Source organism: Uranotaenia lowii, chromosome 1 (assembly GCF_029784155.1).
Source record: "Uranotaenia lowii strain MFRU-FL chromosome 1, ASM2978415v1, whole genome shotgun sequence".
NCBI lineage: Eukaryota > Metazoa > Arthropoda > Insecta > Diptera > Culicidae > Uranotaenia > Uranotaenia lowii.
The window spans coordinates 145,991,901-146,018,970 of NC_073691.1; the positions used below are offsets into that span (position 1 = coordinate 145,991,901).

The 27,070-nt window shown below is 36.1% G+C and overlaps 2 protein-coding genes across 2 annotated transcripts in view; one reads left to right on the forward strand and one right to left on the reverse strand.

The window, feature by feature from the left end:
* The first annotated feature begins 1,260 nt into the window (after nt 1-1,260).
* LOC129738007 (uncharacterized) lies at nt 1,261-4,712 on the forward strand. The gene is made up of 2 exons (XM_055729183.1): nt 1,261-2,113; nt 2,230-4,712. Exons 1-2 carry the CDS (start codon nt 1,261-1,263, stop codon nt 4,710-4,712), a joined length of 3,336 nt encoding a protein of 1,111 aa, XP_055585158.1.
* Nucleotides 4,713-10,616: 5,904 nt separating this feature from the next.
* The window catches only part of LOC129740424 (E3 ubiquitin-protein ligase RNFT1), a 58,079-nt gene continuing 41,625 nt past the window's right edge, over nt 10,617-27,070 (reverse strand). Inside the window, exon 4 of the mRNA XM_055732098.1 lies at nt 10,617-11,611. Within this exon, the coding sequence (XP_055588073.1) occupies nt 11,378-11,611 (234 nt within the window). The 3' untranslated portion in view covers nt 10,617-11,377. The remainder of the gene's footprint in view (nt 11,612-27,070) is intronic.

Genomic DNA, 27,070 nt, shown 5'->3' on the forward strand with positions numbered 1-27,070 from the left:
TCATTGCGGTCAATCGGTAGTATACCGCATCATGCCGATAACCGTTGATGGAAGTGCAAGATCCCTTACAGTGTGTGCCTTTTTCGATGAGGGATCTTCTGCGACGCTGCTAGAAAAGCAACTGGCACAGGAGCTCGGAATAGAAGGATCGACGGTACCTCTGTGTCTCAAATGGACGGCTGATGTCACTAGATCCGAGGAAGACTCACAATTAGTATCGTTGCACGTGTCCGAAGTTGGATAACATACTCGCTTCCATATAGAAAACGTTCGAACGGTAAAATGTATTAATCTACCATCCCAGCACTGCGGTTCACAGACCTGGAGGATTCGTACGATCACCTGAGAGGTTTGCCTGTGATCAGTTACAAAAACGAGACGCCGAAGATTTTAATAGGCCTACGACACCTGGAACTGGCTATACCCCGGAAGGTAGTACGGGACCAACAGCGAGCAAAACAAAACTTGGATGGTGCGTGTTTGGAGATGTCGGTCGATCACCTGACCCTGAATATCTGAACTATAATCTGTGTGAATGTTCAAAACTAGATGGACTCGATACCTTAGTAAAGGAATACTTCAACAGACAGTGTGGACGGTAGATTTTCCCTTTGATTTCTCAGGAAATTTTTACGTTATCGCTCGAATCGTCCAAAATTTTCGAAAAAGTTCATGGTACTGTTAGTAAGACATCTTTCAATGATTATTGAGTGTAATTTATGTTGCAAAACTTACGATCCGATTTTATCAAAAATATATACTTATTCCAGAACTGTTACATCGAGAGACCCCTCGTTGGAAAGTGCTGCGCAGACTGCACTACACTATCGACTGGAGAAGAGCGCGATGCAGAGTGAAAATTAACCGCCAGTTAGTAGCGACAGGAAGCCAGGAAAGGAAGCCATTTTCTGAACACAATTTGAATTTGAAAAGAAATTGTTCTGTAATTGTTAGGCAGTTTAAGTTTAGTGAAGTATTTTGTGTTTAACTTGATTGTTAACACTACACATTGGTAGAAAACTTTGGAAACTGCCTGAACAAAAATCCAGGAAACATTATTGACGAAGATTTGTTGATGTAAAGTTAGAGGAGGAAAACTAGAATGTAAGTTCAAATATCATTGATTATTAAAAATGTAAATAGTAATTAATATTTTTAAATATAGCTTTGAAGCAACTCTACCATCAGAAACAAACGAGTTTGACTAGAAGAATCCTTCCCACATCAACAATCTTCAAAGATTCTATTTGCAACGTGAAAATGTCGCGCAAAATGAAACAACCAGCTCAAAAGGAAGTTTTCAGTTGCGTAATCTGCCCTCTTCCGGATAGTCGGGAAGATATGATGCAATGCCGGAACTGCTCTGCCTGGGTTCATTATTCCTGTGGAGGTGCTGCAAATGAGGCGGAAGCAAAGAAACTCGACTATGTGTGTCCTAAATGTCTAGCGGAGAAGCGCTCGGACACAAGATCACTCAAAAAAGGAACTTCGACAACAAGCCGACGATCGGAAGCGCTAGCTCTGAAACTGCAGCAGCTAGAAGAAGAAAAGCAGCTGCGGGATCAACAAAATCAGGCAAAGCGGAAACTACAGGAGAAACGCCGGACGCTACTGGAAGAGGAGGAGCAGTTACAGAAGGAAGAGGATCGTGAAGCTTTGGAATATCTGCAGAGTAAGCATTCTTTGGAGCAGCAATTGGAGGAAGAATCCAGCAATGCTAGTCGAATAAGCGTTCGTAGTCTGGAAAGCCGAAGCAAAGTTGAGGATTGGTTGAAGGAAAACGATAGCGTGTGTGATGTCGACCCAGTTCAGGAGAAGCTGGTGGCTGCCACAATGTTGGAAAACCAAATTCAATCCATCAAAATTGCGCAAATTGAGAAACAGCTTCAAACTAACGTATGCTTCCGAAATTCTGCCGAAAACACAAGTTGCGTTTCTAACTATTATACGCTTCCAACAAACGGATTTGTAAACCCAACCGGAAAGTCAACCCCGAAATTAAACGTGCAAAGGAATACAGATTTTCGAGTAGCACAAGAAGCAAATGAAGGGGTGACTCCTTTTGAGCCCACCGTATCGAAACGTGAGAACTATGGAATTCCCAGTACAAGTCGTGAGTCACAAAAACCACCTTTATGGAAATCCCGCCGATTCGTGGGTGTGGAACTCTTCAAAGAGAATTCTACACAAAACCAACCAGAAATATGCTTTTGCCGGAGCAAATTGCAGCCCGACAAGTTATGCCTAAGGATCTGCCGTTATTTTGGGGTAACGCTGAGGAATGGCCTATCTTTTACAATCATTATGTAATGACGACTGAAGTGTGCGGATATACAGACGTTGAAAACTTAGCAAGGCTGCAAAGAAGCTTGAAAGGCACCGCTCTGGATTCGGTTCGTAGTCTCCTACTGTCTCCTTCGTCAGTACCGTCTATCATCAGCTCCCTACAGATACTATTCGGTAAGCCAGAACTAATTCTTTACTCATTAATTAAGAAAGTTCGTGACACTCCGGCACCCAAACCCGAAAGGTTAGATATGCTGATCACCTTTGGCATGGCAGTCAAAAATATGTGCGCTCACATGATTGCCACGGAACAAGGCGATCATCTTTCAAATCCATTATTACTGCAGGAACTCATTGATAAACTACCAGTTGCTAACAAAATGGATTGGGCACGTTATCGTTCAGGTCTGTCGACAGTGAATCTGAATGACTTTGGGAAATTCATGGAACGAACAGTAATGGAAGCAAGCTTGGTTGTTCTGCACGTAGTGCCAGAATCTAGGGGATCTAAATCCGAATCAAAACAGCGTGATAGAATGTTTGTGAACTTCCACGAAACTTCTCTGATCCAATCACGAGATAGTGAGTCGATGGTAGGAGATTATGATGATAGTATTTGCACACAATGTCAGAACGGGGAGCATAAAGCAGATGCTTGTGATTGGTTCAAACTCTTACCAGTCGACGAACGATGGAAAGTGGTTCATAAATTGAAGTGGTGCCGAACGTGCTTTGGACAGCATGGCAAAATTGATGGAAAATGGTTATGCCCTAGCAAACGACGATGTAACCAAAACGGATGCCAGAAACTACATCATAAGCTTCTACACAATACTACTAAACAGCAGCAGACGGACGTGATGGCACCAGGTACACATGCGGTGTTAAACCATCATTCAGTACAGATGCCTACGTTGTTTAGGATCGTTCCTGTGACTGTTCATGGTAAAAATAGGTCTATCGAGACGTTCGCTATGTTAGATGAAGGTTCGGCTGTAACGTTAATGGACAACGCACTTTTCGAGGAATTGGGGACAATTGGCGTCGCCGACCCATTATGCTTATTATGGACAGATAATGTATCGCGCATCGAAGCTAAATCTCGTCGAGCAGAATTGAAAATCTCCGGTCAAGATGGGCATAAGTATCCGATGTTCAATGTCCATTCAGTTTCAAAACTAGTCCTTCCACAGCAATCTTTAAAGGTCCGTGAATTGTTCGACAAATTTCCCCATTTGCGATGTGTGCCTGTTGAAGACTATTCAAAAATCATTCCACGAATTTTAATCGGAATTGACAACGTTCATCTGTTGGTTCCTATGAAAGCAGTTGAAGGAAACACGTTAAGCCAACCAATAGCTGTTTTGTCACGATTAGGTTGGTCGATTTATGGAGGCTGCCCTGGAGGAAACACGGTTGTCAACGTCCATTTGGTTAAACAATGTAACTGCAATCAAGGAGAAAGTCTTCATGAATTGGTTAAGCAGTATTTCAAGGTGGAGTCAACTGGTATCGGGGTCGAAATCCCAGAGTCTGAAGAAGATAAGCGGGCTCGTTCTATCCTGGAAAAAACTACACGTCGTGTTGATGGCGCATTCGAGACCGGACTTTTATGGCGATATGAGGACTTCGTTTTTCCTTCCAGTTTCAAAATGGCACTTTGTAGGCTTAAATGTCTGGAAAGAAAATTGAAAAAAGATGATAACTTGTACGATGCTGTTAGGAAACAGATACAGGAATACCAGATTAAAGGATACGCGCATAAAGCAACTCTAGCCGAACTTCAGAATACCGACTCGAAGAGAATTTGGTATCTACCACTTGGAGTCGTGGTCCATCCTAGAAAGCCCGGAAAAGTTCGCCTTATTTGGGACGCTTCAGCAGAGGTTGACGGCATCAGTCTGAATTCGATGTTACTAAAGGGACCAGATCTTCTTACGTCGTTGACAACAGTTTTGAGCAATTTTCGGCAGCATAGAGTGGCAATCGTTGGTGACATCGAACAGATGTTTCACCGAATAAGGATTTGTGACGCGGACAAGCAAGCCCAACGATTTGTATGGAGAGATCAGCCGTTCGAGGATGCAACTGTGTTTGTGATGGACGTTGCAACCTTTGGGTCCACTTGCTCCCCCTGTTCGGCACAATTTGTGAAGAATCGGAATGCGGAGGACTTTGCAAGGTTGTACCCCAAAGCGGCATTCGCTATTCAAAAGGGACATTACGTGGACGACTGTCTTGTGAGCTGCGATACGGTTGAGGAGGCTATACAATTGGCACTGCAAATAAAGGAAATCCATGCAGCAGCTGGATTTAATATAAGAAACTGGATTTCCAATCGACCCGAAGTGCTTCGTGGCATTGGTGAAGAAGTCACTTTGGAGCAGAAGAGCCTTCAAATTGAAAAAAATCGGCGCATCTTCTAATATTGAACGAGTTCTTGGTATGGTTTGGGTTCCTTCTGAAGATTATTTCACATTTTCCAAGGTTCTCCGACCTGAACTGAATGAATTTATGATGACCAACAAAGTACCAACGAAGCGGCAGGTTCTACAGTGCGTTATGAGCGTTTTTGATCCGCTGGGACTCGTGTCGTTCTTTGTGGTCCACGGGAAGGTTCTTATTCAGGATATCTGGAGAAGTCGGATTGGTTGGGACGAAGCGATACCAGATGAAATTTTCCAACGATGGATGGATTGGACCCGTCTGTTCGGTCAGCTTGACAATGTCAAAGTGAACCGTTGTTATTTTCCTGTAAGAAACCAAAACACTGAGATTGAATTACACGTTTTCACTGATGCCAGCGAACAAGCGTATGCAGCGGTTGCTTATTTTCGTGCGGTTGTAAATGACAAGGTGTATTTAGCGTTGGTGTCCGGGAAAACTAAAGTGGCACCGTTAAATTCGTTGTCTATTCCTCGTGGTGAACTTGAAGCTGCCTTACTGGGTACCAGGTTATCAAAAACTATAGTTTCGAGTCATAGCTGGATTATTTCAAAAAGAGTTTTTTGGACAGATTCTTATACAGTCCTTGCTTGGATTCGATCGGACAGCCGGAAGTACAGACAGTCATTTCGAATTGGCGAAATTTTAAATAAGTCGGAAGTCGAGGAGTGGCGATGGGTCCCATCCAAACTCAATATTGCGGATGACGCGACAAAGTGGGGTAAAGGACCATCGTTCGATCACGAAAGCCGTTGGTTTAAGGGACCAGATTTTCTTAGGGAACCTGAACAAAATTGGCCTAAGTCGAAAGTTGATTTAGCTGGTACGGAAGAAGAACTTCGTTCGTGCTTAATTCACCAACTACCAAGGGATGAGATGATAGTTTGGACCAATTTTTCTAAATGGGAACGTTTGCACCGCACTGTGGGATACGTGCATAAATATGTTGAGAATTTCGTGCGAACGTGTCAAAAAACCACTCCATTGAACTGTCCTCTAACGAACGAAGAATTAAGATCAGCGGAAGTAACAATATGGATTTGGGTACAACGAAGTAAATTTCCTGATGAATTAACTGTGCTGACCCGCAACCGCGATGGATTTCCGTTTCAAAGAATTGAAAAATCCAGTCCGCTATACAGACTTTCTCCAATAGTGGACAATACAGGTGTGTTGCGTTTGGAAGGACGAATGGATGCGGGACTGTCTTTATCCGACGATTTTAAAAGGCCTATTATATTACCCAAGGACCATAGGGTAACGTCACTACTATTGGATTGGTACCATCGTCGTTATTTACATGCGAACCGAGAAACAATTGTGAATGAAGTAAGGCAGCGTTTTCACATTATAAGTTTACGAGCAGCATTGGATAGAGTCATTCGTAATTGTATGTGGTGCAAGTCGTACAAGGCAAAACCCTTACCTCCTAAAATGGCAAATCTCCCAGCGGTGCGATTAACTCCGGATTACAAACCATTTAGTTTTGTTGGGATTGATTATTTTGGACCGTTACTAGTAAAAGTGGGAAGACGGACCGAAAAAAGGTGGATTGCTTTATTCACTTGTTTAACAATTCGAGCAGTCCATCTTGAAGTAACATCTTCCTTGTCGACCGAGTCCTGCAAGATGGCTATCAGGCGATTCATAGCGCGTCGAGGAACACCCTTGGTGTTTTACTCAGATAACGGGACTAATTTCAAGGGAACAGCGAATGACCTCGAGAAGGAGAAGGAGAGAAACAGAGATTTGGCTGAAACGTTCACCAATACAGATACCGCTTGGAGGTTTAATCCGCCAGATGCTCCCCACATGGGCGGGCATGGGAGCGGATGGTGCGTTCAGTAAAAACAGCACTAGAAGCTATGTCGCAATATCGAACGCCCAATGATGAAGTTTTGTCAACAGTTTTAGCAGAGGCAGAATCGATAGTCAACTCCCGACCATTAACGTTTGTATCGCTGGACACAGAGGATCAGGAAGCAATAACACCCAACCATTTCCTGTTATTAAATTCTAGTGGGATCAAACAGCCGCCAAAAAGTTTTACGGATGAAAGTTCTGGTCTAAGGAACAGCTTTAATCAAGCTCAATGCTTGGTTGATCACTTTTGGAGACGATGGGTTAAGGAGTACCTCCCAATTATTACTCGCAGAACGAAATGGTTTCATGAAGTAAAAGCTTTGGAGGTTGGAGACCTTGTACTGGTCGTTAATGAAGGCAAAAGAAACGATTGGCAAAGAGGACGTGTAATACAAGTCACGAAAACTACATCTGGGCATGTTCGCCGAGCAAAGGTGCAGACAGCAAAGGGTATTTTGGATCGCCCAGTGGTCAAACTAGCAGTACTGGATGTGCAGAATGGTAAAACTGTTCCAAAGAACTAGTGTTACGGGGAGGGGTATGTTACATCGAGAGACCCCTCGTTGGAAAGTGCTGCGCAGACTGCACTACACTATCGACTGGAGAAGAGCGCGATGCAGAGTGAAAATTAACCGCCAGTTAGTAGCGACAGGAAGCCAGGAAAGGAAGCCATTTTGTGAACACAATTTGAATTTGAAAAGAAATTGTTCTGTAATTGTTAGGCAGTTTAAGTTTAGTGAAGTATTTTGTGTTTAACTTGATTGTTAACACTACACGGAAAAAAATTGCATGGGTTTTTCAAATACAGAGTCATGATAATTTTACTATATCCATCATTTAGTATTTTCGACCATGATTTAGTATTTTCTACCAAAAATCTGGGCGATACTACTACGACATTGTATTTTTACTAAGCGATCTTTGACAGCTCATAGTAATTTCCTCGTGTCTAAATTACCATGAGCATGATATGTTGATATCTCACAATTCATGTTCTTGAAATAACTATGCTCATGGTAATGTTGAAACATCGTCATTTGTGTTGTCGAAAATACTATGCCCATTAAAATTCATAGTAATTTTACCTATGTGCTTGGTTTGAGTGTTTGTTTCAGCCGGTCAAAATTTTCGGAATCCGGAAAAAAATGTTTCGCGGGTACGTAAATGTGGTGATTGCTGTTCCAACCAACCAGGTGACCGGCGCACTGGGTGTGTCAAATAGAATCAGCAGTTTCGTCGGGTCGCAATCTCTCAGGTAAGTAATATTGTGGTTTTTTCGTCGATTGCGCATTACTCAGATCCGTTTTTTCCGATCTTTCTTTTGATTTTATTTTAAGTTGTTCCATCGATGCATCCCGAATTCCCCGGCCATGGGGACCTCCCTTCTAACCAGCACGGAAAATTGTCGGTAGATTAACCTTGCCCCCTTTCTGGATCGTTGGCCTCAAGATGACTGCCAATACATCCAAATCGATTCCAGCGTAAGTAGAACATTTACCAAATTCGATCTGCTCATTAACTAATTTTTGTTTTTTAATTTTTTTCAGAGACTATAACGACAGTTCTAAGCAGACCATTGTTTTGTGTTTTGATAGAGAGTAAAGTTTTGTGATACTTGTAATTTTAAAAATCAAAATGTAATTAATTTTAAAATAAATTATTTCTATAGATCTCGGAGAAATCACGAAGAGTTTTAGTTTTATCGTACTTCAATATAGTTATACCATAGTGCATGGTAATTTGTTTGTCAAATCAAGCAATATGTACTCATTTATATCATAAAATATCATAGTTTTATCATGAAACATGTCAATTTTACTATGCACAATGAAAAACAAACCCATGATTTCATTGACAATTTTACTATGAACGTAGTCGAAATTACTATGCGCAGCCAAAATAAACACAAAGTAAAACTACTATGCGCATGGTAATATCAAGAAGAAAACATTATTGACTCAAAAATATGGTTGCGTGTTGTTCATTTAAACCATGGATTTAGTAATTTTACTATGCTTTTTTTTGTGTGTACACATTGGTAGAAAACTTTGGAAACTGCCTGAACAAAAATCCAGGAAACATTATTGACGAAGATTTGTTGATGTAAAGTTAGAGGAGGAAAACTAGAATGTAAGTTCAAATATCATTGATTATTAAAAATGTAAATAGTAATTAATATTTTTAAATATAGCTTTGAAGCAACTCTACCATCAGAAACAAACGAGTTTGACTAGAAGAATCCTTCCCACATCAACAAGAACAAACATATATTTTACCAATTTTTCATTTGACTAGCCTACCTTTGCAAAGAAGCTATCGAAATTCATGCCCAACAAGGACACCCATTATAGCTGGTGTCCCTCAGGGCAGTAAACTTGGGCCAATTTTATACAATATTTTTACATCTGATCTTCCCGATGTACCAGAAGGAAAAGATAGAAGATTATTTGCTGGTGATACTTTGCTTTCAGCCAACAGTCGAAATTTACAGGTGGTACGCAGTAGATTGCAACAAAATTTAAATTCCTTTTTGAATTACTTGAAAATGTGGAAAATTTCTCCTAACGCTTCCAAAACTCAACTTATTTTATTTCCCCATAAGCCAAGAGCAAATTTTTTAAAACCTAACGAAAATCATTCCATAACTTTTAATGGGGTTTCATTAGAATGGCCTGATCACGTGAAGTACTTGGGACTCACACTTGATCGGAATCTTTCTGTTAAAGATCACATTGAAGATATTCAATCTAAATGTAATAAATACACTAAATCTCTTTATTCTCTCATCAACAGGAAATCCCGACTGTGCCTTAAAAATAAGATGCTTATCTACAAACAGGTGTTCCGGCCAGCGATAATGTATGCAGTTCCGATTTGGTCTAGCTGCTGCAAGACGAGGAAAAAAGCCATCCACAGGATTCAGAACAAAGTTCTGAAAATGATTTTGCGACTTCCACCTTGGCACAGCACCGAAGATCTTCATCGGATTGCGGGCATTGAATCGATCGAAGAGATGGCCAACAAAATCATCTCTAACTTCAGAGGAAAATCGATACAGTCTTTCATCGCAGAGATTCGTTCTCTTTATAATTAGTTCAATTTTAGGATAGTTTTAGTGGACAACTTGGGAGAAATTAAATTTTTTTTAATAATTTTTTTTCAGGAAATGCTTGTTCGTTTTTTTTCAAAATCAGCCCTTTCAATAAGGCTGGAATAAATATCAATTTCTTCTTTTGTCCCCCCCTCCCCTTCGAAAATTTAAAAAAAAAACCCGAAGGGGGAAATAAATAAAGTTTGAAGTATTTTATGTAAATTTCGAAAAAAAAATCAAGTCTCCGAAAGATTACAAGACCAAAAAACTAAAAATTGGAAGATAAGAATTGTTTCACATTTTGTATTCTTGATTTTATTGAATTTTCCGATTAAAAATACTTGTAGGTTTTGTGCAATGATATAGTATGAAATTTTGTTGCATACAAGATTTCGTGCAATTTACTCCAATTTATTTGTTTTTCGCATTATTTTTCATTGTTCCCCCCCTCGCGATGTTCCAACTCCGAGTGACAAGAGAAGGATTTGAAATTTGTTCCGGCCTAACAAAAACGCAAAAAGTGGTGTTTTCTAATTGTCAAATTAGATTTAGAAAAAAAATACTTAAATCTGTCCACATGGACATCCGGGGAGGGGGGGTAGGGGTTTGCCAAATGTCCACGCTTGTCTACGGAGGGGGAGGAGGGGGTCAAATATTAATTTTTCTGTCCACGTCCCCTAAGGTATTTTTTTTTATCATTCTAGTATTAAAATTTATGCACTAAGTTGATATATTAGAATATTTATCAAATTTTTTTTATTCCAAGAAAAAAGGAGCCACGCAAAGTTTTAAACGGTAGTTTTGCCGCTGCACAAGTTACTGAATGTATTATTTTTGAAGGAATTAGATGGCCTCGCTTTGTTTCTCCAGTAAAACCTATAAAAGGAATGTTTCTTTTCTTGTCTATAGAAGGAAATGATAACTTATCTCATAGCTAACAATATCGAAACTAGTTATATTTCTCTTCAAATTAAAATAAGGATTATATTCGTAATGGATTATATTAGATATTTGCTGTACTTTTTGTATTAATGTTGCTGTGTTACTCGCAATAGTTATGTTTTGCAACAGTTAGCTCTAAAAGACGTTCGAGTCAAATATGCTTGATTTTGTTGCGGAAAAGTCAGAAATAGTTTCGCCATGTCTGAAAATTAATCGATGTTTTTCCTTTTGTTGTTTAAACTGTATATTAACACTTGCCATAAACATCTCCTTCTTTGTTTACACATTCATTCCTATTTTTTTGGAATATTAACGGCGTTAACACAAAACCATTGTAGAAGTGAGACAGATAAAGACGCATTCTAAAACGCTCATTCATCCGCAGAATACTCGACCTATTTTTGACGTAGTCGTCCTGTTGTTAAACATTTGTCAACATAAATCAAGATTGTTGCTTAACTGTAATTTGTTAATATTGTTTTTTTTCATAGTCTTATAAATTGTTATTTCATAATAGATTTTAAGAGAAAAAATAAAATAAAACTTGTAAATATCAAACATTTCTTTCTATCACTTAGGATACTCTACACACGTTTACGTCGTTCAGTTAATTGCGGTAAAAATAATCAACCATACATACCGATTATTCGACAACTGTTTTGGCAATCGCTCTCCTCGTTCAGCTTACCCCGATATACACAAACATTTACAACATCCAGTCTGATCTCCTCGTCACCTCGCACATTCCGTCTAGTAGAGCTGCAGGAAGAAGGTGGTCGCCCCGTCCCGGTAGGACGGATCATCCACGATCTTGGCACGGCAGAGCGGGCAGGTTTGTTCTCGATCGAACCAGGTGCCCACGCATAGCTCGCAGAATATGTGGTTACACTCGAGCAGCACCGGGGAGTTGAAGTTGTCGTGGCAGATCGGACACTGGCCACCGCAAGCCTGCAGCTGCTCCTTGGAAGGGATCGTACCGTAGCTCTGTGGGAGATAGCAAAAAAAAAAGTTTTACAGTTAATCAATTTGTAATGTGGGAAAACTCCATTTCAGCACTTAAAAGCTCAACCCCTCCCTGATTTAGTTACACTTAGGTCCAATCTATGAAAAAGTGGGAACTTTTAAGGTGAATGTTTTTATTTTATATTAAAATCATTTTCCAACCTACCAACAAAATATATATTTAAACAAACATTGATATTTAAGTGAGTTTTGGCCAATGGCATAATGGTTTCACTCCGTGATTGGTTAGAGATAATCAACGTTGCACAATGAACCAAACGAAAGATAGCTGGAAGCATACAATCCAATCTGACTGTACAACTTTAAGAATCTCCTTATTTAAAATGAATCAATAACGACGCCGGCCAAGTCCGTGTAGTCGATAGAGCAAAAGAAGTGCAGCACATGTGATGATTTGTTTTGCGGAGACCAGCTGTACGCCATCCCTCCACAAATCTCATTCTGATTATCAGGGGGTGTTGTGGGTTGAGATAGTTTCGGATAAAAATTTAGAAGACATCTCGTCTAGTTGACGTCTAACGTCGTAGTTAACTAAAAAGGATCGTTTATTTTGTCATAATCAATAAAAACAATTTTTCCCGCGGAAAATTATACACAATTGAATACAAAAAACTAAAAACTAGCAACACTCAGCAAAAACACAATATGGCAATAATCTCGAAGGCCTAACATGTCGCAACACGGAGAAAAAAGACGACAATTGTTCTAATTATTTTAGTTAGTTACACCAATCAGTAAAGTGTAGTTGATTTTTTCGCATTCAACGCATATAATAGACTAAAGTACAAACTGCCGATTGACCTTGCGCGATGAGCTATGAATGTAATGGATTCAACTGTAAATGATTCAACTGTAACTACGAAGATTCAACTATAATTGTATGCATGGCCGTAGGAACGGGGGGGGGGTTTTAGGGGTTAAACCCCCCCCCATGGGGATCCAAAACTGCAAGCGAGGTATTCTACTCTACATTCAAAATTTGAAATTCAGAACCAAATTTTGATAAGGGGCCGTTCAGATACCACGTGGACAGAAAAATGAGATTTTTGACCCCCTCCTCCCCCTCCGTGGACAAGCGTGGACATTTGACAAACCCCTACCCCCCTCCCCGGATGTCCACGTGGACACATTTGAAAATGTTTTTATTTTAAATACCCTTAATTTGACAGTTAGAAAATTCCACTTTTCCTGATATAAAAGAAATTTAAAAATTTAAAAAATTTCAATTATCATATTTATCACTTGCATTCAAGTAGCTACTTATTGTTTAAACTTAAACTGGAAAGGTATGCCATTTTGAGATTTTGTTTTAAACATCTTAATATTTATTCACCTTTGGAAAATATTTTGAATATAATTATGTCCACGTGGACATGACCAAAACCCCTACCCCCCTCTCCGTGGACAAGCGTGGACATTTCCATACCCCCCCTCCCCCCCCTAAGTTGTCCACGTGGTATGTGAACGGCCCCTAATATAGTAAAGTAAATCAAATGTAACAATCAAGACTAAAAACTAATGTTAAAAACTTCAAAAACCCATCATAAGTCCAAAATTCTGCTACGATTTTTCAAATATTTCTCACTTCTTCATAGAAATTCATGGAATTCAGGTCTAAATATCAAATTTTGAATTAAATTAAACCAGGGGCGGTCCTAGAGCTGGCTCTTGGGGGGGGTGATTTTCCAAATTTTCAAAAATCAGTCAAAAACGTAAATATATTGCGAAAAAAATCATTCATTTGACGAGTGCGAGTGCGGGGGGGGGGGGGGGGGGGGGTTGTGTGCAGTTTCAAATGAGACTTTAATATTTGCTGCACACCAGACCCGTTCGATGGACATGTCCATGGCCATCGGTGAGAATTAAAAATTAGTTAGAAATTTTAACAATACCAAAAAAAAGGACAATAAATAGGCAAATTGATTTCTAAAACCCAATTCAAACCCATAGTCATCACACCAACTCGAAAAAAAAGATGCTGATACGGATCAAAATAAATCAGAATCAAAATTTTAAATCAATTTTATTTCCGGTTAGGCATTAACAAATCATTCGAAATGTTGATTCTTATTCTGAACAAAAAAAAAATCAAGCAAGTATATTCAAAACATCAGAAACGGAATGCGAATTAAAAATTGGAATAAAGCCAAAATTCGAAGCTTCTGACATAACAATCCGTGCACAGAAGAAGAATTGATCAAATATAGCACCAAATTTGATAACAAATTAAACTAGAACTCTTACAAAAAAATCCGATCAGGTCAGAATCATTGATAATAATGTAAATTATCAACCATATTCATTTACATTTCTTTTCTTGAATTTCAATTGTAGTTTTGGTTGAAAAATTCCTCTGTAAAGTCATCCATTTGAAATACTATTTAATCACAATTTGAAAAGTGAATTATCGATTAGGAAAATATATCAACTTTGAACTTTAGAGAATTCGAAATTAGCAGATGATTAATTTAAAAATGAAAATAATTAATTCTATCAAGTTATCAAGCTATTAAGTTATCAAAGATAAAATCCTTAATAAATATTCAAATTCTACCAGTGATCATTATTAAAGGCAAGAAAAGTTAATTTTAGATTGTGTTCGTAGTTATAACTTTATGTATTTAAAATACAACAACAATCCATCATCACTGACAAAGTACAATTTGGGAAATGGAAGAGTTCTTGAATGATCAAACACGAAACTGTTCCCTTTTATTTATTTATTTATTAATTTGTTTATTTGTTTAGCCATGAGGAATGAATTGATGGCATGTGATTAAAATGCTTCTTATAAAATTCTACTCTCTCATTTTCAATATCCAAACATCTATTTGAAAAGAATTTTCATAATGTTGAATTGTTCTTAGTTATGTTCTTTTAATTTCCATCGATAAGGTCGATAAATGAAATTAACAAACAAAAACACGGTGTTGAACTCTTCATAAATTTAAATATAATATGAAGATGAAAAAGATTAGTTGGTTTTTCCTAATAAAAACGTCTTACCAAAATAATGCAAGAGATAGCATTTTTTTTAATTTTTTATGATAGTTTAATGGCATTGCGGTGAACTTTTTACTACGAAAATTTTTGATAGAAGAATTACAGATTGAAGAGACTTTTTGTCCGATTGGGAAGCACGTGCTTTGCCAATCCATCGGGTTGGATGTATGGGTGAACGTAATTGCGCCTCTCGCTATTACTTCTCTCAGCCATTCAATTGATGCGGGACAAAGGGTCTAGAACGCACCTTTGAAGCTTTCCATAAAAATATGCTCTTAGCTCACTTTCAACATCTTTCAATTTTCTTTTATTAAGCATCTGCTTTGTCTCTCCGTCATTTAATTTCAATCTGTAATTCTTCTATCAATTTTCGTAGTAAAAAGTTGACCGCAATGCCATTAAACTATCATAAAAAAATAATAATCAACGGTGGCTAACCGTTAAAAAGAGATAGCATTTTGGTGTTGTACGAACAATAGCTTATAGTGTAAATCAATTATTAGGTGTAACAATTTCATCCGCCGGCCGTGGCCTAGAGGGTAGCGTTCCAGTCTTCTAAGCCAGAGTCCATGAGATCGAATACCGATCACGGCACACATAGTACTCTTTCTGTGGACTGGTGGTTTTAGCATTTGTAAGATGCTAGCCAATAATATCCTTGAAAGATGTACGCCTTAGAGTTAAGTAAATTAGATCTCTTCAAAGAAACATGAAGTTTCACTGAGATCCTATATGTGTGTGTTCGTTTTTACAAAAAAAAAAATATTCAAATAAATTTTGGTTGCACTGGTAGGCTGACGGCGCAGCAATGAGCCGTTATCGGAAAGAGAAAAATAACGGCGAGAGGAAAAGAGAAATCAATGTTTTAATGATTGATTTAGTAGATTTTGATGCGCTGAACTCGAATCTTCAACTAGATTTTGTTTATCACTTCTCGTTTTGGTGATATGGAGTTTTGATAAGAATCAGTTTTGAGTGAAATCAATCATTGAAAACTGATGTACTTACAAGTGAACATGAAAAAAACTGGTTCTGAACTTGTTTATTATGCATTATTCAATTAAGGAATACTACTTTCATGATGAGGAATGATCTAAAAAAAATCTACAGTGTTTAAAAATTCTTTAAAAAAAACAAGAATTTCTTACATTACTGAAGAAAGTTTTAGAAAACAAAGATTTTATTTCATTTAAAAACTTTGCTGAAGTCTGAAAAACGATTTGGTTTCTGCTATGAGAAAAATCTTAAATTCTATGTAGTCATTACTTCTCTAAAATTCGTTAAAAGTCTATTATTTTCGAAATTGGGAATAGTAAATAAACAGAAAACTTCAATAAAAAAAATTTCACAGAAGTCAAAATTACATGCGTTCTTGCGGAAAGAAATGTGATATGAACCGTTATTTTGAATTTTATTTGTAATGTTTAAAAGTTTTGTCAGACAGTGCAGAATTTTCTTGAATAATTTTTAAATTATTTAATATTTAAATTATTTTCATCTGAAAAAGTGTTAATCCTGTGGCCATGTGAATTTATAAAAACCCCTTTGAATCTGGAGTTGAACATTTAGATAAAAAATAGAGGCTGAAGTTGGTTTCTTGAAAAATATTTCATATCAGCATAAAATTTGTAATGATTCAAACAATTTTTTTATCTTCGTGATTAATCATCAAAGTAATGGATGAATTCGATTGAATATACTACTAAAAAAAACAATATTTCACGTACATGATGCACACTGCTTCTCCTTTCCCTTCCAATTTCATTTTAAATTAAGAAGTTTAACTGCTCTTTTTGATATCCTTTTTAACAGCTTATACATTAGACTGAGTCGATTTGGGGTCATTTTGGAATTTCTCAAACCCTGGGGTCTAAAAAGCTTCGTCTTGGTCCAAAACTCATCCATGATTTTTTGCAAAATTTTTAAGTAACGTTTACATGAGTAAATTTGAACTTTTAGGTTTGTATGGGAAAATTGAATATTTTGTACTGAAAAATCAATATCATTTTTGTTTCGTCTGTGGAACCGAGCCAGCTGATGGTATTTGTGCCAATTTATAAAATTCTTAAAGGAAATTTTCCGCTGAACAACTTTGTCGAAGATCGCAACTTCGTATCTTATTAGGTAAAAAAGTTATTAGCTGTTTAACAGGGGTATATCTTTTCGCACTGATAAACGATAAATTCAATTGACATCCCTGCAGGGTGCCTAGCGAAGTATTGCGTGACTTCTTTCCATGCAACACTTCGCGAGGCTCAAGCAGTGATGTCAATTGAATTTACTGTTAATCAATGCGAAAAGACATACCCCTGTTAAACAGCTAATAACTTTTTTTCCTAATAGAATACGAAGTTACGGTCTTCGACAAAGCTGCTTAGCGGAAAATTCCCTATAGGAATTTTATAAATTGGTACAAAAACCATCAGCTGGCTCGGTTCCACAGCCGAAACTAAAATGATGTTGATTTTTCAGTACAAAATATTCAATTTTCCCATACAAACCTAAAAGTTCAAATTTACTCATGTAAACGTAACTTAAAAATTTTGCAAAAAATCATGGATGAGTTTTGGACCAAGACAAAGCTTTTTAGACCCCAGGGTTTAAGAAATTCCAAAATGACCCCAAATCGACTCAGTCTATTATACATCCTTTTATAAAACAATCTACGAATCTTTAATATTCACCGCGAACAATTGCTAACAAAAAGATAATTTCCGTCATTTGTATACTGCGCAGTTTAAAAATTATCAATTTAAGAACTCTTTAAAGAATCTTCCGATATAAATGTAATTTACAAATGAAAAAATAAACACATGTGAAAAAAACAATTTATTTGAGAATGTGTTAACAATTGCTATGAATTTAAAACTGAATGTTTTATTATTTTTCTAAAGTATTTTGCTGAATCGTGATTCGAAAAGCTAATTAACCTTCCAAAGCCGTTCGCTAAATATCCGTTTCGGGGAAATATGAGTTGTAATTTGATTTCGTTCTCCTGGCTGTAAATGTTAACCGATTTTGATGATATTATATTCATTGTGTAGGTAATTTATTCTAATTACTCAACATTTCAAAATAAAGTCGATATGTATTACCAGGTTTTCAGAAACTGGTTCAGAAAGTTAAAAGTCCGAAAAATCAATTTTATTTTTAAAATACTCATAACTTCTGACAGCTTTTCTGTATTTAATTATTTCATTGATGTTTGAAATTGTCAAGAATCCATCTATCCGACAACGTATAGATATGTTGGGGTCCAATGAAAGTTTTTACCGCTATGACAGATCTTCCGGTAGAAAAAAGTCTTACTTTAAAAAAACGACATCCAGTTTTGGCTTTGCTTAGCTGTATTTCATTTCTCAATGAACCGATTTTAAAAACTCAAATTTTAGTTTTTTGGCGTTAATTTGATCATTATTTTCATAGAACATACTTGGTCTGTCAAAACTACCAGTTCATCAGTATATTGGAATGATGATAAAGATGTTTGAAATGTGCGCTTCGGGTCATATTGACCCGAACGGCTTTGGAGGGTTAATATAAACTCTTGTTTCGATTCTTCAATTTCTAAATATAAATTTAATTCTAAAACAAAATTATTAAAATCAAATTCTTAGGTATGCAGCTTTTGGAACTTCATTTTTATTTGTTTTCTCTTAAATTTCAAGCTCTCATAGATTTTAAAATTTATTGGAACTGAATCGAAAGATATAGTTACAAATTTGAAACAAATGATTTAGTAAATCAGTAAAAAATTGTATTTTTTTCTCATGCATTTAATATTTTCAAACATAATGTATAATTTTATGAAGAGATTAACCACCGTAATTTTTGTTTGTTACTTTGATTGATCGGCCTAGCGGTGAAAAGTGTTGTCCTTTTTAGTAGGGACATCTAAAGATTATGAAATTTTTTTTTATATAGATGGATAGAAGGTTAGAAGAAATGAAAGATGGTGAAAATGAGCGGGTAGAATTTGTCTAGAAGCATTACCATCACATACCAAATTTTTGTTCCTCACGAGCCTACTACTATGAAGTGGTAGATACAGATAGAGTTGCATCTACCACCACACATTAGTAGGCTTAGCGTGGTCCGCCCCACAAGCGAGAACTTCCGCACTACAAGTTCTCGCTTGTGGGGCGGACCACGCTAAGCCTACTAATGTGTGGTGGTAGATGCAACTCTATCTGTATCTACCACTTCATAGTAGTATGCTCGTGAGGAACAAAAATTTGGTATGTGATGGTAATGCTTCTAGACAAATTCTACCCGCTCATTTTCACCATCTTTCATTTCTTCTAACCTTCTATCCATCTATATAAAAAATTTCATAATCTTTAGATGTCCCTACTAAAAAGGACATCACTTTTCACCGCTAGGCCGATCAATCAAAGTAACAAATAATGTATAATTTAAAATGAAAAAGATTAATAAAGGATTCATTTCTTATAGCTAATAATATTTTTCAACGAAAAGTACTTGATCCCGAAAAAATAGGCGAGTTATGACGGGATATTATTATCACTGGTTTTATCTCATCTTAATACATAGGCAAGTTTTTGAAGCCTTTTTTTAATCTGTTCTTGGAGGTATATATATAATTGAACTCAATTTTTATCAGGTTAGTTCATCACCTCACCATCACCAATTTCGAATTAAACACTGTAAATGCCTTAACAAAAGTAATTTGGTGTAATTTGGTGAAAATTGTTACAGCTGTTTTAGTTCATAGGACCGAATTTTTTTTCCAATTTTAAGAATTTAAGAAATTAATAAATTATATTATTTAACAATCACCCCCACGGCATGGAAAATTTTGAAAATACCAAAGAACACTCACTAGGAAATGTTCGAACTTTTCATAGAAATTCCAGCGTTTGCGAGTATTTTGTAACGGTTTTTTGCTTCTTGGGGGGGGTGATCACCCCGATCACCCCCCCCATAGGACCGCGCCTGAATTAAACCCATGTCGGATGTTCTCATTCCATTCTACCCATAACCAAAAATGTATTCCTATTTTCGTATTTCGGATTCTGTTTCCAGTTCAGGATTCTGGATTTTCAGTTCGAATAATCATGAGAAATAAGAAATGAAAAGCTGCTTTGAAATCCTGGTTCAAATTAGGTTTTGTATTTCATATCGAATTAGAATCCTGTTTTTCGAAATTATATGCATTTTCAATATTTTGATAATAGTTTTCCCAATATGAAAAAATGGGAAAATTGGTTTTGCATTCAAATTCGAAGTTCTTAAACTTCATTTTTACACAAAATTCAAAAATTTGAAGCCTTGAAATGACCATCCAAAATTGAAAAGTCAGATTCAGATCTTTGTATATTCATATTTTAATTCTCATTCACAATACAGATTAAAAATGAATAATTTAAATAGTGGATTTAGATTTTACCTAAACTACAGATAATGGATTCATGAAGGTGGGCTCTAAAACTAGGCTTATAAAATTCGGATCTGAAATAAGATTCGGAAATCGTATTTTTTGTACATTTCAGAAATCGTACGGAAATTCGGATATAAATTTAAAGCGCATTTTGAGTTCAGAATTCAGATTCAGAATGCAGATTCCAAATTAAGAAAAGAGTTTAGCTTGTAAATAAATTTTACGCTCAACATAAATTGTTGAGGAATGCAAGAGATCATGAACTTTACACATTGCGGACCAAATACGAGATTTTTCGTTTGCCATCACTTCGAAGTATAACCCGAATGGACTGATTTTAAGTGTTAAGTTTTATTCGACAAAATTGAACACAACATTTGCAGTAGCTTAAAAATGCTTAGTTTGTAAAAATTAAGTCCAGGAGTTTCTGAGGTATAGAATGCCGAATTTTGGTGTTTCTCGTCATAGATTTCTCGCGGTTCTTAATCTGTTAAGATTGCTTGGCATTGAAATTTCCAGATTTCAATTTTTTAAACAGAACTAGTTTGTAAACGCAATTTAGCTGAAAATCACAAATAAAAGGTAAAATTTGAGTTTTTTGTTTTATCCGAAAAAACCCAAATTTTACTGAACAAAATCATCCACAGAATTTTTATGATGGAATTGATTCTTTATGAAAAATATTTGCTGTTCAACAAACATCTTCTCCTAAAAAATCTGCACAAAATTCTATTTGTTCCAAGCGTATTTTTTGACAATAATAACACATCAGGGACACAAAATTTGGCATTTTATGCTTCAGAAACCAGTGCACAGTGGTCCAGAAATGAAATTTAGCGGGAAACAATTATTTGCGCTCTTGCCTTAGGTTTAAGACATTTAGTGTCCAAGACAAAGTTGTACAACATCACAAGGCGCTACTTTTGAATGAAACATTTTTAGGGTGGTTCATAAAATTCCTTAGATACGAAAATTATTTTTTTACTGTAAGGAGATAGTGCTGTATTATGTTCAGCAACTATGTAGAACAACATAATTGATGAAACTTTGCAGAAGACTTTGAATGTCTATCTATTAACGTTTAGGTTTTATGATGATTTTTCGTGTACAAGTTAGGGTGGTCCTACAAAAACAAGTTTTTTTGTTATAACTTTGTTGGGTATCAACTTATCAAAATCATGTGTTCGGCAAGTATTTAGCAAATCATTATGCGCATCTTTTGTAGTAAACAGATTTCTAATATCTGCTTTTGATTCGCAGTTATCATGAATTTTGTGTTCAAAAATGGCCGTTTTGTATGAGCCATAACTTCAAATGGAGCAAACCAAAAAATTCAAACTTTAATTCGTTTGAAAGAACATGTTAAAATCTACATTTTATCAAAAACCTGGAGAGGTGTTTTTTGTTTAAAGCTTTTTATTTACATTTGAACTTGACCAAAATTGCCATTTTTCATATAACCTTTCTATATTATTTTTGACTACTTTTGGCTGCGTGAGGAATAACCGTACCACCAATCGTACCATCGTAACATTTATATCATCATTAAAGTTAATAGAAACGGAAAAACGGAAAAAAGTTTATTTGAGAAATCAATAAAAAAATTTATAGAAAACAAAAAAACACTTATATTCTAGCAATAATGAAATTAATAAAAAAAACGCGTTACGGGTTACAGATCAAATGACGGCTGCATCCAGGAAGGCTGATTTTTGAATATTTCATACATTTCTATTGGATAGTGAGAAGTACGGATCTGATGTCAGGAGGAGTCTTTTAAAAACATCCTCCAGACTAACCACACGATCGAACTTTCTGGAGTGGTTTCCTCGAAATCTTCGTAAACTTCTGTTTCTTGTTTCACCAGCTTCTTCCGAATACATGCCTATGGGTGAAATATGATGTTTTATGACTGCTGCTCCATGCACTAACAATTTGTGTACGGTTGGAGAAACGGGATACCAGCTATATAAATTGTTATTAAGCACCCGAGTTTATTCAGCATACCCTTCAAACGAGCTACTGTTGATAATGGTTAAAATCATGTAAAACTTTTCCAAAAGCTGAACATTCAGTCCCGTAATATGTGCAACTTCAGTCCTTTTCTCGAAGAATTTCCTGGCAATATTTCTTGTATTGGAATTCCCACCGGTGACCCTAGGCTCATCAATACATAAGTTCAGTTGTTCTTTTAGTATGTTTCGAAGACTTTGACGCCGTTCATTCACTTCTATATTGGTTTTTCCTGACTCTCCAAGTGGGTTTGTCCATACAAAGACGATCTGCGATCTTCATGAACATTTCCAACGAATCTTGTTAGATCTGCACTTTCCTTAGCAAAAATGAGCCTAATAAGTCTGCACAAACTCACTGAGGATGAGCAATCGTTACTCCAGATAACGTTTTGTATCACATTAGATTTATCTACGAGACGTAACGGAACAAGAGAAACCGCGAAAATGTGTGAATCGCTGTATTCACGCATGTCTCCTTAATCATCTTCGTCAATGAATGATTGATTAAATCTATATTGAAATAATTTGAAGATCAAAAGATAAAGGTTCGTTCAAAATAAATTTATACCTGCTGTGGTTTGAGCTACCATATGCTCCCCATTTGAAAATCAGTTGAAGCATTTTTTCCGGAAATGTAGAATCATATTGTAAATATTTCAACAACCTTTCCACTGTATTTACAAATTAATGTAATTAATTAATTTCTTTTTCAGTGTTGATTTCGAAAGCTTCGGATCCATTTTTAACAGAACTTCAACCACATCTTTTTCACTAGACCCCTTCAGCCAGTGAACGACTATAACTTTCCTTTGAACGTTCATCACGAATAATCGAAACTCTTGAACTGAAAACTGTGTGGTTTACTTGGGTTTGATCAAAATGATCACCGGAGGAACCAAAACTGGTTTTCACAGTCAAAAGGACATAAGTGAATAATAACTCCTTCTAAGAAAAATACAATTCAAGACTTTCTTGTTGGGTAGTTAGTAATTCATTGTTTTCAGTTTATTGTTCTATACATTAATAATCAAGAATCCTCATTTTTTTTTTCATTTGTGCCCCTCTGGCTATGTTAGTCTTTCAAAATTTTTACAAAAGGTTATGAATAGGAAACTCTGCTTTTGTAGTGGAAAAAAATTTAGAATGATTGACTAAGGGTGCAAAAGCAAAGAAGAATTCCATGTCGCAGAGCAAAAGTGATATATTTTTTTATATGAAAAATGACAATTTTGGTCAAGTTCAAATGTAAATAAAAAGCTTTAAACAAAAAACACCTCTCCAGTTTTTTGATATAATATAGACTTTAACATGTTCTTTCAAACGAATTAAAGTTTAAATTTTTTGGTTTGCTCCATTTGAAGTTATGGCTCATACAAAACGGCCATTTTTGAACACAAAATTCATGATAACTGCGAATCAAAAGCAGATATTAGAAATCTGTTTACTACAAAAGATGCGCATAATGATTTGCTAAATACTTGCCGAACACATGATTTTGATAAGTTGATACCCAACAAAGTTATAACAAAAAAACTTGTTTTTGTAGGACCACCCTAACTTGTACACGAAAAATCATCATAAAACCAAAACGTTAATAGATAGACATTCAAAGTCTTCTGCAAAGTTTCATCAATTATGTTGTTCTACATAATTGCTGAACATAATACAGCACTATCTCCTTACAGTAAAAAAATAATTTTCGTATCTAAGGAATTTTATGAACCACCCTAAAAATGTTTCATTCAAAAGTAGCGCCTTGTGATGTTGTACAACTTTGTCTTGGACACTAAATGTCTTAAACCTAAGGCAAGAGCACAAATAATTGTTTCCCGCTAAATTTCATTTCTGGACCACTGTGCAGTGTACAAAATTTTACACAATTCAATATTGATCATAAGATTCATAACGTTTGAAAAATGCTTTTTAATGGAGCATACATGCGGCAAGCGAAAAAATGATTTATTTCGTATTTGATCCGCAATGTGTTTATATTGCAGTTTTTTTAGGCCAAATTTCATACAAAAATCATAAATTTGGTTCATTTCATTTATTTTCATCAAAGGTATCAAATCTTTGAACTTGCATAATAGTTTGGAAGATTGGGCTTGTTTTATTTGAGTATAGAATAAGTATATAGAAAGGGAAGACTCTCCTGAAAAAAATTATTTTATGCTCAAATCAACTAAGTTTGATCTACTAGACTCTTAAACAAATTCAAAGATTTTAACCATCGATGAAAGCGAATTTAGCTCACTTTATACGCAAATTTTTAAAGTCAAAATACTTAAAAACGAATAATCATAGAGTAACAAAAAAAAATTGTTTTAAATTTTATATGTATTCGTGCATTGATGGGCAAAAAGTTTTAAGGTTAAAATCAGTCACCAAAACCCCCCCCATGAGTCGTTTCTTCCTACGGCCCTGATTGTATGATTGATTTTAGCCATTTTATAATTATAATAGATTCAACTACAAACTGCTGATTGACATTACGCAATCAGCTATGCATACAATAGATTCAACTGTAAAGATATAATTGATTCAACTGTAAATATGATAGATTCAACTACAAATGTATGATTGATTCTAGGCATTGAAGTATAAACATAGAAAATATAAGTGATATAACTATATATCTATGATTGATTGTGAGAGACTTGACTGATTTTCTCCAACGAATTATATTTTAAAGCTTAGTTCTTTTAGAAATGGGACACTTTCTTTTGCTAATAGCTCATTTACCAGTAATGGGACATTCAAATTTTTGACAGCGTTTTACTGCCTGTTAAAAGTACTTTTAATCCTATTTTTTCCAAAATTTAGAAATCACACGTTTTTGAGATATTTTCGATGTAAGAGAAAGAGAAAAAAATAGTTTTGCACAGTTTCCTTCAAAATCCGTCATTATTAAATCGATAGCTGACAAAACCGTTGATTATTCAAAGAATTACTGTATGTGAGTGTTGGAAAAGTATGCAAACACTATCAAAAATGTCTACAAAGTTCAAATCAAGCATTGGAGTGAAGCACATGGTCGGCAACTACGGTTTAGGGTCATCAGGGAAGTCAAGTCTCATACCAGCATTTTTAATATTGAATAAGCGAAAAACTAAGTGTAGATCGTTGTAATGCAGGGTGGCCACCCATTCGGGAAAAACGGGAAAAGCGGGAAAAAGACGGGATTTGAAATCCAACGGGAAAAAAGCGGGAAAAAGCCGGGAATTTTTCGAAAAGTCGGGAATTTTTGGCTCAGTGAAAGTCTGTTCAATGAAATTTTATCGAAACAGGTCAAAACAAGTTGAAATGGATTGACAGTTGATCACCAGTCTCTTTCCAATTGAATTCGACCGATTTCAACCAGGTCGAAACGAATCCTCCTGCCGAGCTGGATGGGTTTCGATTAGTTTGAACTTGTTTCATTGAACAACAAAAGGATGTTCCCGAACAGCCAGATTGCTTATTGAATAGATATTTGAAGAACAAAATTAAGCTATTTGATTCCACACGGTATTGCTATCTATTTTTTTGAATAAATTTTTTTTTTAATTTATTTGGTCCTTAGGAATATTTTTTTTTTTTGAATGAAGTTTTCAATTTACTACAGAATTGCAGCGAGTTCGTATTAGGATTTGACAAACGTTAAATAAGATTGTGCAGAAGCAACAAACTAGTATTGGTGTGCGCTTCTGGAATCAAAACACAAACCTAGTTGAAGCAAGGTATATTGGTTCTACATTCTAATCGTCGACGCGGTCGAATGACCCTCTGAATGGCGTGAAACTATGTTTTTCGAAAAATCTTGATCTACTGATCCATGGATGGTCCAGCAGTAATTTGGAAAATGCTCAAGCAACTAACTAGCGAGGTTCAAGAACTTTCGAATCCGGCGTACGAGATTCTCACCATTGGGAGCTGTGGACTTCACACTGTACATGAAGCGTCCAAAAAGGGACTGAGGACTGGAATTTGGGTGAATTTTTGAGGACGTTGTATAGCCTGTTCAAAAACATTCCACTTAGAAGGGCAGATTATATTGCAGTAACGGGTTCAATTATATTTCCGTTAAAATTTTGTGACGTTCGCTGGGTGAAAAATAAACGCGTTGCAGAACGTGCTGCCAAAATACTACCGTCTCAAACGTTTCGTCGAAGAGGTAAAAAAACAAGAGGAGAAAGGAAACTAATCCAAATTTTAAGCGGACTTTTCCATCGATTTCCCGGTTGAAGGTATTCGACATTGTTGCTAAAGCTGTAGATGATAATTTCTGGGACCAAAAATGAGTTTTGTTTTGTTACGGCCGCTTCGACTATTGAGTCCTTTTTACGCGAGTATCAGAAAGAAGCACCGATGGTTCCGTTTCTCTTCGATGATTAACCGGGCTTGTAAGCATTGATGGAGAAAGTTGTAAAGCCTGAACGACTAAACGTAAAATCCAAAACACTTATTGGAATTATACTCTCAGAAATAAATCTTCTACCTCCTGGAAGCGTAGAAATTGGATTCTCAACTAAATCGGCAATTAAGAAAGCAAAAGAGTCTGGTCATGTTCCCGAGAAGGATAACCTTGTATTCAGAAACAGCTGTCGTTCGTTTTACTGTGGATTTTTGAATAAAATGGCTGTATCATCTCCCTTGACTTATCCCATAACTCGGTATTTATCGTGCGTTAATCCCGATGTGATTGCACACTATCCATATATTGTCAAAAAACGTTTAGACCTGTGTCTAGAAGTACTTGTTGACAAGCAACACTCAAGTAGAGCTTGTGCCGATAAAATTAAGGACGAATTCGGACAATTATGTGCAATACCTAATAAAAACATCATTTCGAGATATCGAAGAAAAACACAACCATTGGACATTTTTTGGATGGAACTTATTGGCGAACCGAAGAAGGAGTTCTTCAATTTGACCTTATTGAAGAAAATTCTAATTTTGTCTCACGGCAACGTGACGATGGAAAGAGGCTTTTCCGTTAACGCGAAATGCCTAGTCGAAAAC

Excerpts from the sequence above, each read along its gene's own strand:
- LOC129738007 (XM_055729183.1), top strand. The coding sequence starts at position 1,261 with ATGTCGCGCAAAATGAAACAACCAGCTCAAAAGGAAGTTTTCAGTTGC. Across the intron at positions 2,114-2,229 it reads TGGAATTCCCAGTACAAGTC|CCCGACAAGTTATGCCTAAG; the intron begins GTGAGTCACAAA and ends AGCAAATTGCAG.